We start from the raw sequence: 13197 nt of genomic DNA on the forward strand, positions 1-13197 counted from the left end.
CTTCATGCTGGTCTGAGGGCCACCCTCTTCCCCTTTCTTTAAAGGGGAGGAGAGGGAAGTGGTCCTCAGATGTGGCCAGGAACCATGCTGAGAGTGGCTGCAGGAGCTCAGCCAATCTTGGTGTGGTTCCCCGCTGATCTGAACACCACCCTCCTCCCCTTGAAAGAAAGAGGAGAGCAGCATGGAACCATGCTGACTGTGGCTGTGCTCCTGCAGCACTAGGGGCATTTGCACCACTTGCCTCCTGCTGAGTATGCCACTGAGCTGTGGCTTCCTGGGTTGCAATGGAAACTAATCGGGAGCAACAGAATCCTTGCAAAAAATCTGCCACCCTATAGAACCCTATAGGATTTTAGCCCTAATGGGGAGCTGCAGCCAATGGCCTAGTAGGTCAAGGGAGCCACCAGTTGAAAAAGTTTGGGAACCACTGCCATATGAATGTTTTTGTAACTGGATTTGATGGTTCTACCACCTTCTTGTGTATACTAGTGGAAAGGTGACTCATACAAATACGAAGACCCTTCATTTTACCCACAGCCATTCAATGAAAACATGGGGAAAATGCAAATCTTTTCTAATTATGCCAGACAGATTTCATTAAATGTAGCCAGAATGAAACAAGATGGCTCAGACTGGCAATCGATTTCCCTTTTCATGTGGGGCTGGTATCCGGTATATGGGCCTGTGGAACTCATTCATGTACTTGAAGAAATGGAAGCTAGAGAAGAACAAAACCTGTGGCAATGGCAAATGTCCCACTGGCCCTTTGCAAGATACAAGGAATTCACTGGAATACAAGTGATTGAGTGGAGATAGTTTACAGCCCAATGAACTACCACTATGACACTAAATAAAAGGTGGGTATATTGCATTGCTAAGTATCCTCAAAACATTAAATAAGGGCTCATTTACCAAGAAATAATTTAGCTGTTGTGGGGGTGCTTGAGTTCAGCAGGGTGGATCCCAGAGCATCCCTGGGGTGAGGCCTCAGATCAGTGTTTTTCAACCACTGTGCCTCAACACACTAGTGTGCCACAAGATCAGAGCAGACAGGCAGCAGCCACACACGCAGAGGAAGCGGCTGCTTTGAGCCTTAGGCACAGCAGAAGGAAAAGAGGCAGACAGCCAGCCAGAGAAGGGGCTGGTCACGGCTGCTTTGCACCTCCTTCTCATGATCGAGACCAAAGCTGCAACCCGATCGCCCTTGCCTCCTCTGCGTGCTGATTGGGCGACCAGAGAAGCTTGGAGGAGGTCCGGGTGGGTGGAGTGCGTGAGAACGAGGGAGTCAGGAGCAGGCAAGCAGGTATGAAAGGAGTGAGTCTGCTGAGGCCCAAAGCCTAAGAACTGGCTGGCTCAAAGCGTCCTGGATAGACCCTTTTCCTTGCCACAGTTTGCCTGCAACTCCCCAAAGCGACCCTCCCTGCATTGCCTTTTAGGTGAAGGGCATTGGGCCCCAATCTGCTCCATACTTACCTGGGAGTAAGCCCCATTGACTATAATGGGGCTTACTTCTGAGTAGACATGCCTAGGATTGGGCTTTTGGTCACATTTTTTTTTCCTTAAATACAGGAGCAGGCAATTGGCACTTCTCCCCACCCCACTCCCACAGGAACATTGCCCCCCAAATCTCATAATTGCAGTCAACACCTCTCTTACTATCCCTCCCTTCACTCCTCCACACCTTCAGAATCACTTGCTTCAAGTTCTCTCTTCCCCCCACTCCTGCTGAATCCTGTAGTTGTTTCACTCATGCCTCTTCAGAGTGGTGAAGACCAGAAGTGATTGTGAGGAGCTCCAGAGGGATCTATCCAGACTGGCAGAATGGGCAGCAAAATGGCAGATGCGCTTCAATGTCAGTAAGTGTAAAGTCATTGGGGCAAAAAATCAAAACTTTACATATAGGCTGATGGGTTCTGAGCTGTCTGTGACAGATCAGGAGAGAGAACTTGGGGTGGTGGTGGACAGGTCGATGAAAGTGTTGACTCAATGTGCGGCGGCATTAAAGAAGGCCAATTCTATGCTTGGGATCATTAGAAAAGGTATTGAGAACAAAACTGCTAATATTATAATGATGTACAAATCGATGATAAGGCCACACCTGGAGTATTGTGTCCAGTTCTGGTCGCCGCATCTCAAAAAAAACATAGTGGAAATTGAAAAGGTGCAAAAGAGAGTGACTAAGATGATTACGGGGCTGGGGCACCTTCCTTATGAGAAAAGGCTACAGCGTTTGGGCCTCTTCAGCCTAGAAAAGAGGCGCCTGAGGGGTGGCATGATTGAGACATACAAAATTATGCAGGGGATGGACAGAGTGGCTAGAGAGATGCTCTTTACACTTTCACATAACACCCGAACCAGGGGACATCCACTAAAATTGAGTGTTGGGAGAACAGACAAAAGAAAATATTTCTTTCCTCAGCATGTGGTTGGTCTGTGGAACTCCTTGCCACAGGATGTGGTGATGGCATCTGGCCTGGATGCCTTTAAAAGGGGATTGGACACGTTTCTGGAGGAAAAAATCCATTGTGGGTTACAAGCCATGATGTGCATGTACGACCTCCTGATTTTAGAAATGGGCTATATCAGAAGGCCAGATGCAAGGGAGGGCACCAGGATGAGGTCTCTTGTTATCTGGTGTGCTCCCTGGGGCATTTGGTGGGCTGCTGTGAGATACAGGAAGCTGGACTAGATGGGCCTATGGCCTGATCCAGTGGGGCTGTTCTTATGTTCTCTTCATTGCCCCTCACCCCACAGCTCTCCTATGTGCTCAGTCTGACCTCTCTTTGCCAGCACTTTCTTGCATAACACTTTAATAACATTTTTCATCCTTTTCAAAATCACATATCCTTTTGAGTTTCTTTGTCATGTAATAATATAATTGTATTAATTATATTAACAATTAATTGTAATGTAGTGATTTAATCGAAGTAAAAAACTGGTAGTGTGCCTTGACAATTTTAGTGCTTTGTCAGTGTGCCATGAGCTGAAAAAGGTTGAAAATGGCTGCCTCAGATAGTAGCAGGAAGAGGGGGTTTGTGTCACCCTGGTCCTCCTCCCTCTTATGGCTGTAGTTCTGGTCTAGGGTGGGGAGAACCACAGCCTCTAATCAGCCAGACTGCTCATCACTGGCCTTCTCCCTCTTTATAGGGCCAGCTCTGCCTTCCCTGTCCCCACCTCCTCCTTCCAGGTGAGGCTTAAAGGGAACTCCCCTGGCCACACTCAGCTCTATGACCAGTATTCTTATTTCTCCTTCTCCTTATCTCTTAGCTCACCTCTCAGGTGAGGGGTTGCCTGGCATCTCTTGCGCCTGCATCCAAGCCCCTGCCCCAGTTCCTCTGCTCTCCCCACCTGGGGTTGCCCCCCTTTTGTTCCTGTCGGGGTCTCTCAGAGCATGTTTGATGGTGGCAGCCCTCCCACATGGAGACTTGGTGGCTGTCCTTCAGACCAGCTAGCTGGCTTGCCCTTCCAGGAGCACCCCCTTGAGGTAAGTCAGGGCCATGCTTGAGTTGGGGGTCCCTGACAGCTACCATGTGAATATATCTACTTGGTAAATTTGTTGCCTTCTTGGCTTATACAGATAACCAAACTTTCCAAACCTACCCGTATGTATCAACCTGTCAAGTGATGTGGATTTACTACAAATCAAGTAGAAATGTGTTAAAAATATATGTGGCACAATAGATCACTGGTATGAACTCTTTGTAGAACCTTGCAAAACAGGAGAATTTTATCACTTTCTCACTTCCCTGAATTTCTGTTTAGGTAAAGAAGGCGATAAAATGCACCTGTCCATATGGCAGGAAGTTTTTTGCCCACCAAGTGGTTACATTCATGTGGATTGTATGTGTGGAAGCAAAGCAGTCTTTCCCTCTTCCATCTATATGCATTTTCTTGAGACAATGGTTTCTGTACTCTTTGGAAGCCACAGAATTCAATTTAAAGATGAAGATGGTCATGTGGAAGGTTGTAGAAAAGCGCTTACAGCCCAATCCTATGCAGGTCTACTCAGAAGTAAGTCCCATTGTGTTCAGTGGGCCCTATTCTCAGGAAAGTGTGCATAGGATTGTAGCCTTAGCCATATTATGGTTCCATGGGGTACTTGCCCCTGGCTCATACTACTGATATACAGACATAGAACACCACATAAGGAACAGCATATGGGTTCAAAGTCCTTTAAATGTGACACCAACAGTGTGGAATCCTAACCCAGGGAAATACATTTTTGTAAGCTTCTGCGTTTGGACAGACATCCTGTTTTCAAACCCATAAAATTCCATCTTTGTCCTCATTTTACAAGACTAACATTGTTTACTCAGCTCTTAATTCAGCTGCTTACCCACCCTGCTGTACCTCACTGGATACTTCATCGCCAACAATGCTTGTGTCATTTTGCTAATGAAATCCTGATGTTGGAAAAAAGCTTCACTGCAATATATGTAGGAAACTCATAAAATTCCATGTCTCTCCAAAAGGCTAGACTCCATCAAATGTCTTTATTTTTTTCTACTTCTTTTATTTGTTTTAAACAAAGAAAGCTCATTAGAGCTAACAAAAATTAATTCAACCCAATGCAATCATTTAAATTTTTTGCTTCTGGCACATGTTTCCTCCCCTCATCCATTAGTGTGTGTGTTTTAGTTTTTTTAAATTATAAGCTAAACATCTTGGCTGTGAACAAGATGTACATGTTTAAACAGAGTTCATCTGAAGAAAAAAGGGGATACATACTGGGATACTTTACATATAATAGAGATGTTCTTAAACATTTTTATTTTATTTTATTTTTATTTTTTGCAGATTTCATTTTTTTCCCAGGAGGAAAAGTGCAGAAAACAGTGTAATGTGTTTTTATTCCAAGGGTGTATTTTTATAAATTATATTTTGTAATCACTTTAAATGTATACTAGATGGGTGATATAGGTATGAGTATAGTGTCAGCCACCGTCATTATCCATGCATCCCCCCAATTTAACCCATATTATTATTATTTTTTAAGAATTCCCAGGGGTTTTGAGGTCTTTTTTTTTTTTTAACCCAGGGAAACCATAATGAAAATGAGGAGTGCAGAAATTGGTGCTTTTAATTTGTTATCAACAAAAAAAATCACACCTCTTATAACAAAATATCCTCATCTGTGATATCCCTTGACAGACTTAAAAAACCTTCTAGCCATATTCTGCCAGAAAAATGAGAAGGTGCCCCCCCAAAATAAAATGAATACCCCTGGGTATGACTACATGGAAGATGCTGCTTCCCAAATGGTGGCCTGCCAACCTCTGACCACTTCTGTTAGAAATTGGAGGACTGCTTCCCTCCTTCCTGCTATTGGCTGCAAGTGGGAAGACAGCTTCCCAGGAAAGTTCAGTGATGTTGTCTTTCCAGTCACTGTCACTACTGCATCAACTGCATGGTCAAATGCCATGGCATTACACTTTACTTCAGTGTCATAGAATCATAGAGTTGGAAGGGCCTAATAGGTCATCTAGTCCAACCCCCAATGCTTATCTCAGATTGCTGCAGATCCTGGGACAGAGCTCTATGCTGGGCCCATACAGTAGTTCCACCTGTCCCCTGAAGGTGTGTTGAGAACCCAGTACTGAAGGTTCAGGAATTGACCAGGCCAGGTGGGTCCTCAAATGGGTATGGGCCTTTGGCCAGTAGCTGACCTGGCCAACTCCTGAAACAATCTCTGGCCATAATGTGAAATACATTCCCACAGTTTTTCCATAAGACGATCCTATTCATTATATCCTGTGAGAAGATGCCAGACTTCTGCTTTCCAGAGAGGAAGTAGTCCTTTTTGCAATTCAACTGTCATCACTTACATTTGTCATCGCATGATCTTTTAAGGTTGATTTTACATGACTTTCTAAAAGGTGAACGTCTGTGGTTTGCATTGTATATGCTGGACCAGAATGGCATTAAATGTTCTGTTCTGAGCACATTATCTTTGAACAGCAGCATCCCCTTCCCTAGATGCTTTATTGCTGCTGTTGAATTTTAAAGATGGCTTGCCATGTGGTGCAGGGGCTGTGAAAAAAAAATAGGCAAAAGCTCCACTGGTCACATGGAATTAGTCATGCTCACTGTCTCTGGCTCACTGTCATTTGTGCTTTGCAGTGTTGTTTTTTCTGCAAAACCAGTGTAACTGAATAAGTGCTTGAATCTGTTTTCCAAGATACTGCACTAAAGAATTATAACACAGGATTCTTCCAGTAACATATATTATTGTTGGCTGGAGCTGTAGGGCACTCATAAATGTTGGTTACATACTTGCACCAAAGCAAACATAGTCACATATTATAACCTTTAAAACTTTCAGATTCAATAATTGAACAGCTGGATCCAGTGCTGGTGCCAGTTTGCTGGGGTCCCTGGGGCAAACCCTCCACTAGCCCCTCCACAGCACCCCTGCTGGCTTCCTGAGGGCCCTGACACTGGTGCTGAGGGTCCAGAAGCTGGGCTCCCTGATGGACAAGGGCCTTTAGCAAATGTCCAACCTGCCAGTCTCTGATGCCATTCCTGACTGGATCCTGTGAGTGAACAATGAGTGGAAAAACTGCAGCATAGTACTTCTCTGGTTATGACCTGCCTTGACAGACTAGTATGTTGTCTGTTTTCCAAAGCATTCAAACCATTGAAATATTAATACCCAATCCTTCTACGCTGGTTGTTTCAAATGTCAATCGGCCAGCATAACATCTTAAACACTGAGAAAGATCCACACTTCTTTTCTGAGATATATGTCCATGACAGTAAATCCATATTACTGTATTATTACTAGAGTGATTAACCCAATCCTGTGCATGTCTACTCAGAGGTAAGTCCCATGTAGTTAATGGAGCTTACTCCCAGATAAGTGTGAATAAGATTGCATCCAGAATAATTAAAAAAATTCCAAATGCTCACTTGTATTTAAAAACACAGCATGTTTCATAGGAAGAGAAGGTTGCTGCCTTTTTTTCCTTACAGGGAGTTTATGCTTGTAATGTGGACCCCAAGTGGTAGAGACATCAGGGAATGAGTGACTGACCTGCAGGACTCTGAGCTAGAGGACACCGTACCTTTCCTATCCATGAGCCTGCATTGAAGGGGGGGGGCTTCCAGTGTTTGGGAGGGATCATGGCTTAGCATAAAGCACACACTTTTCATGCAGAAGGTCACCAGTTCAATACCCGAGAGACTGTCAGGTGGCAATACTGAAAAAAGACACTTTCCCTCCCTGACATCCCAGAGAGTAGCTGCCAGCTAGACAATTCTGGGCCAGAACCACCAATAGTCAACAATATAAAGCAGTTGCTTTATATGCTAAAGGTGCAGATTTTCTCATGAATCTGCATGCTGGCACAAGCCATACTTCTTACATTTATGACTAATGCATCTATTAAGGTACAGACTATATGAAGATGAAATACACATTTTTTTCTTCTAAAACAAAGATCAGAAGGAACAAAGATTAGAACTGAGCTATATTGGTGAATAAGGAACCCAGAAACAGTGCTGTTGGATACACCTAAAGTCCATATCTTGGGGGCAGAGTTGTACTGAAACTGACAGCATCCACAGGAAGCAGATAATAGAATATCTTTCTGTCCAGGTGACTTGTGAAATAAGCAGAGAAACCAGAAAATAATAGTGGGACAGCAGTGGCAAAACAAGAAAGGGTATGTTGGGATTAGCTGGGTGTCACCATTATGTTCATATGACCTCATAGCCCCCACTGCCTTGTGGGCTAATCCAGGGAGAGAGAGAGAGAGAGAGAGAGAGAGAGAGAGAGAGATGGCTAAGAGCATTTACACAAATGGAGCCTAATGAAGCAGTAAGTGGGCAAATCTTCTTCAGCCCAACCATCCACAAATGTCTTAAGAGATGTATTTCCTCTAGATTCAGTATATGAGACCATGTACATTCAGTATATTAGAGTGGAGAAAGATGCTGGGCAAATCTGAATCTCCATTTTGCTGTCCCTGCTGTTGCAGTAAATCAGGAAGAGGACATTGTCCTTGCTTTCACCAGGGGAAACCTGACAAATCCACTGTCTTTCTAAGACAGATGGTTGCTACAAAAACTCTGTATGCATCAGGTCTCTGACTTTGCCACGAGCATAGTCAGCAGTTCATCTATTTTGAGTAATAGCAAGAAAAATTTATTTTCGGTTCAGTTGGTCCATCTACCATTATAATATGCTATAATAGCAGTGAACAAATTATGAATCACCCACATGGGTTACATATTTAATTAAAAAGTGTGTGGAGAGAATGGAGAAAAAGGTATTTTCTGTAGAAGTTTGGGTTATATTGTGAAATCAGTGGGGAGTACTGAATCTCCAACAAACAAAATAAACCACTTTTTAACCCAACTCATAATGAACATATGGAAACAATTGCTACAGAATATTGTGATGGTCACTAGTATAGGTTATTTTTTAAAAAGACCAAGCAGATTCATATCAGTTCTATTAATGGATATTATCATTAACAACTGAAAAAGGAACTTCGTGTTGAGAAGCAGGATAACTTCAATTATCACATGCTTTGGTCAACAAGAAATTATCTCCATCTTGCCTTCTTTGAGGAATTAGTGGGGCATCTAGCTGACTCCCACTGGAAACAGTGTCGGATTCAATGAACCTTTCCTCTGATCACCAAAGCAATTCGCATGATCTTGATCTGATGATACTTGGAACTTGGAATTATTTGCATTTTTTTGTTACACTGCAAACTGTTTAGTTTTCACAGTTTAGGGCAAACATTTCATACTGGCAATGTATGAAGTTTCTGTCTGGGGGAGCCCTTTGGTGGGAAAGAAAAACCATCTGTTCATAGACAGCCAAGCCATGTTTCCCCATGGAAACATGGGAAATTAATAATACAGTACTCAAAGTTGGACTAGCACTTTTGGAACATGCAGAGCACTTCACACACATTGTCTTGATGTTGTCCATATGACAAGTCTATAAGATTAGTATTATTGTTTCCATATCTTAGCTGAGACAGCTTGCTTAAGGCCACAGACCGTCCAAACCTACCCGCAAGATATGCAAGTGGACTATAAGGTCCACTAGTGAATCTTACAGATGGCTGATGCTGCAGCAGCTCTTCCATTCTGTGACTTGCTGCCAATGGCACAGTCCTGTCAAGCTTTGTGTTGGCAGCACTGGCATGCAAACCAGCTGTCGGAACAAGTAAGATGGCAGCAAGGGCAGATCAGGGCAGGCATCAGGCCAGTAGCAGATCTCAGCAGAATTGGCATCCGTGAAATCCGGAGACCTGATCTGGGTCTGGCATGCTCCCTTTGGCCTGATTTATGTCCAAAAAATAGCTAGTGTAGATCTGAGCAGGTTCATTTTGGACCAGGGAGCAGCAGAGGAGGTAAGTAGAATATTTCCTTACTTATCTCCCCCCCCTTTTCTCCAGCCTGCCCATGGGATGCAGCAGAGGCTGCATCAGTGGCACTGCATCAAGCAGGCCAGCCAAGGATAGGATTGGACCCTTAGAAAGTTCATAGTAATTTTCATGGCTAATAGTCTATAGGATGTGCCATTGTCCAAGACCTGTAGACAATGCACTGTAAGAATGATGGGTCTTTAGCCGTAACAGTGGAGACATTCTCATGGATTTCAAGGGGAAATCACTCCATACCTGGCTTAGCAGTTATTGCAAGAGCAATAACAAGAATAATGCAAAAAAGCCAAGCAAGACCAGGAATTCAAGTCCTTTGGTAAGAATGCTTCTGCCTGGAGAAACCCATCTGGAAATAATTGATAGAGTACCCCTCTGCTATTTAGTATTAAATACTAATACTTAGTATTAGCTAAATACTAAATACTTAAGTATTTAACTTAAATACTTAAGTATTTAGTATTTATACTGCACCAGCAGTATAATTATTTCTTAGCCAATTAGGAAATGTTGCTCAGTTTGCTCTGTGCCAGCTTCTTAATCCAGAACTGCTAATTTTAAGTTTGTTTGTTTGTTTTTGTTTGTTTGTTTGTTTGTTTATGCAGGTATTTATATACCACCTTTCTTTGGTCGTCAGATTTCTCCTCAGACTTTAATCCAAGGCAGTTTATGTAGGCAGGCTGTTCTAAACCCCCATAGGGATTTTTACAATTGAATAGTTCTAGTCTTTCATAGAACTCCTCGTTCTAAACTGAGCCTCCTTATTTCAAAAATAACATAAACAAAGGCATAAACCCTTTGGATCCAATTGCTAATAACATCAACCACTACCACATATAGGCTGAATACAGGGCTTCCCCCCCCCCCCAGAACAATGGCATCAACCTCCCTATAGTGCTAGCATTTTTGTTGGCAACCTTCAGTCTCGAAAGACTGGTATCACGCTCTGAAAGGTGGTTCTGGCACAGCGTCTAGTGTGGTTGAAAAGGCCAATTCGGGAGTGACAATCCCTTCGACACTGGGAGCAAGTGCAATCTGTCCCTGGTCTGTCTCCCTGGCTATGGGCCTTCCTTCTTTGCCTCTTAGCCTCAGACTGTTGGCCAAGTGTCTCTTCAAACTGGGAAAGGCCATGCTGCACAGTCTGCTTCCAAGCGGTCCGCTCAGAGGCCAGGGTTTCCCACTTGTTGAGGTCCACTCCTAAGGCCTTCAGATCCCTCTTGCAGATGTCCTTGTATCACAGCTGAGGTCTACCTGTAGGGCGCTTTCCTTGCACGAGTTCTCCATAGAGGAGATCCTTTGGGATCCGGCCATCATCCATTCTTACGACATGACTGAGCCAACGCAGGCGTCTCTGTTTCAGCAGTGCATACGTGCTAGGGATTCCAGCACGTTCCAGGACTGTGTTTGGAACTTTGTCCTGCCAGCACAATGCCAATTCTACAGCCGCCGCATGACAATCAGTCAATCATAAAGGTTGGGGGCGGGGAAAAGGGAGACTAACTTTTTACAAGATAGGGGAAACTGTTCATTTCCAAGGGCTACATAAACACAATCATGGACAAATACTCATTCTATCAAGTATTTCTTCAAAATTGACTATTAGAAGTGCAAAACAATTGAGCAGGTCTGAATTGTACATGGCGAGAATTGACTCTGGTAACGTTAAGTGCACCAACCAATGACATACCTGCTGCAGTCACTAAAACACCAGCAGAGGCTCGGTCTGAAAGACAAATTGGGTGTTTTCCAGGATAGATACACATACATATACTGTATACACTTGACCAGCAAAATCTGCACAGAGGCCTATTGTTAAACTTATGATCTACTCTTGCCTTGCATTTTTCCTGTAATGTTTGCAATGCAGGAGCATGAACTGCAGGATCTCAGTACAGTAGGGCAAGTGTTGCCTCCCACTTGTTTCACCTTCCATTGTACCTATATAAAGAGGTACAAGTTTTCATCCATCAATCAAGCAGAAATGTGTGGAGTTAAGAAATGTACAAATCACAAGGACTATATGGTTGTAGTGGTGCTGGGGAGATGGCCAGTAGCAGGTTGGCCAGGCCAATTCACTGCAACTCCCTGCAAAGCAAAGCAGTGGCGCCAAGACAGTGTCTACCAAATCTTGCAGGTGGTTTTGGCCTCAGTAGGCCTCCTTGGGGAAAGAGAACATTTGTTTCCTTGCCCTAGGGTAAGCCCCTGTGGGAGCAATGGGTCAACGCAGACGTGGGCCAGCAATATTGCTGGCAAAGGTCCATGTTGACCCATGAAGGCGAATCAGGCCTAGGAAGGGGGTCAAGACTCAGAGGGTGCCACTGTCATTGAATCCACCCTCTTTCTGGGCCTGATCTGCTCTCATCCCCTTCCCTGTCTGCACCCCATTCATCCCACTCCTGCTCCATTACACCCTCCACCACCTCCCTCTGATCACATAAGTGGCCTTACTTGAGGCTGTGGGTCTTTGTGGTGCATAGCCGCACAGACCCAGCCATTTGCCATGCCTGGAGGTGGACAGGCTGCACTCTCTGGCTGAGGGCGCAATCCTAACCAGGTCTATTCAGAAGTAAGTCCTACTTTGTTCAATGGGGCTTACTCTCAGGAAAGTGTGGTTAGGTTTGCAGCCTAAGTTGCATTTGCTATAGCTGGAAAGCACACTATGTCAGAGGAACATGTGTTCTGCTAGCATAGTGCACCCTTAAGATTGGGCCATAAATATTTTTTAAGTCACATTTCTCACTAGCTTTATTTAGACAGATTTTTCTCTGTTCTGCCTCAGGAAGTCAAAATTAAGGACAGCTGCAGAAATAGTTAAGGGAGCAAATGCACCAGCAGGACCTCATCTGGTGCAAGGGGAAAGGAGGGAAAGCAGTGCGTCTGAGCCCCCACCTGGGCCCTTGCTTGCTTGACCCCTGGCCTCCACCACCATATTGGGCAGCAGCACTCAACACCAGAGGGGGCTGAGCGAAGGAGGGGGCTGTTCTCAAGGGGCACTGGACCACAAGGACCACAAGCACCTGAGGGGGGGCTCCCAGGGAAGCTGCAGCATCTCTCATTACACAACAGACATTGTAAAAAAGTTAAATTCAAAAATAAAGGCGAGAAAGGCCAGGTGTTCCAGACAGGCGGACACCTCTACGATGACTTGCTGCACTCCTCCTGTTCGACGGTCTCCTTGGAGGGCAGCGTGTTCTTCTCTTCTGTATTGGTCTTCAGCTTCTTCTTATTGAACTTCTCCACTTCGGATAGATCCGGCTTGTCACACATCTCGGCTGCAGGAATACTCCTGCGCCACGAGGACTGCACAACTCGACAGCTTGCTGGCGGAGCGCGCTCTCACATTTCTCACTAAACTATGGATGATAATTTTTATTTCCCCTGCTACCATCTGACATGTCAGACATCACTTCCCATTAACTATTATGGACTGACACACCATTAGGACCAATTTCTTATGACTATGTAATATATTTGATTGTGTATACAGGAACTTAGAGATATTGGTTTCTGAATGGAAGGGCAGATTGCTGCAAGATCACATGAAATTTAAATTGTGTCTTTCCCCAATCCAGTTTGTTTTTAAAAAGTCAGTGTAAAGCCTGCACCAGTTAGAAGGCTCATTCCTGTTACAAATAGTTCTTCTCCAGTTTCCTATGCTATATGAAGAAAAATTAGACATTCAAAAAATAGCAAAAGAATGGCAAAAATGATTTAACTTCACATGTGAAAATACAGTGACCTGTCTCCGTGTTACAAGAAAACCCAAACAAACAAAAGGATAAAAAGGACTCTTGTT

The 13197-nt window shown here is 44.1% G+C and overlaps 1 protein-coding gene across 1 annotated transcript; it reads right to left on the reverse strand.

Annotated features, from left to right (window-relative positions):
* Nucleotides 1–4568: 4568 nt before the first annotated feature.
* Nucleotides 4569–12751, reverse strand: LOC136646048 (thymosin beta-15A homolog). The gene has a single exon (XM_066622599.1). It carries the CDS (start codon nucleotides 12666–12668, stop codon nucleotides 12537–12539), a length of 132 nt encoding a protein of 43 aa, XP_066478696.1. The 5' UTR covers nucleotides 12669–12751; the 3' UTR covers nucleotides 4569–12536.
* Between the last annotated feature and the right edge of the window lie 446 nt (nucleotides 12752–13197).

The sequence above is a fragment of the Tiliqua scincoides genome, chromosome 3 (assembly GCF_035046505.1).
Source record: "Tiliqua scincoides isolate rTilSci1 chromosome 3, rTilSci1.hap2, whole genome shotgun sequence".
In the NCBI taxonomy this organism is placed as follows: Eukaryota; Metazoa; Chordata; class Lepidosauria; order Squamata; family Scincidae; genus Tiliqua; species Tiliqua scincoides.

Excerpts from the sequence above, each read along its gene's own strand:
- LOC136646048 (XM_066622599.1), bottom strand. The coding sequence starts at position 12,668 with ATGTGTGACAAGCCGGATCTATCCGAAGTGGAGAAGTTCAATAAGAAG.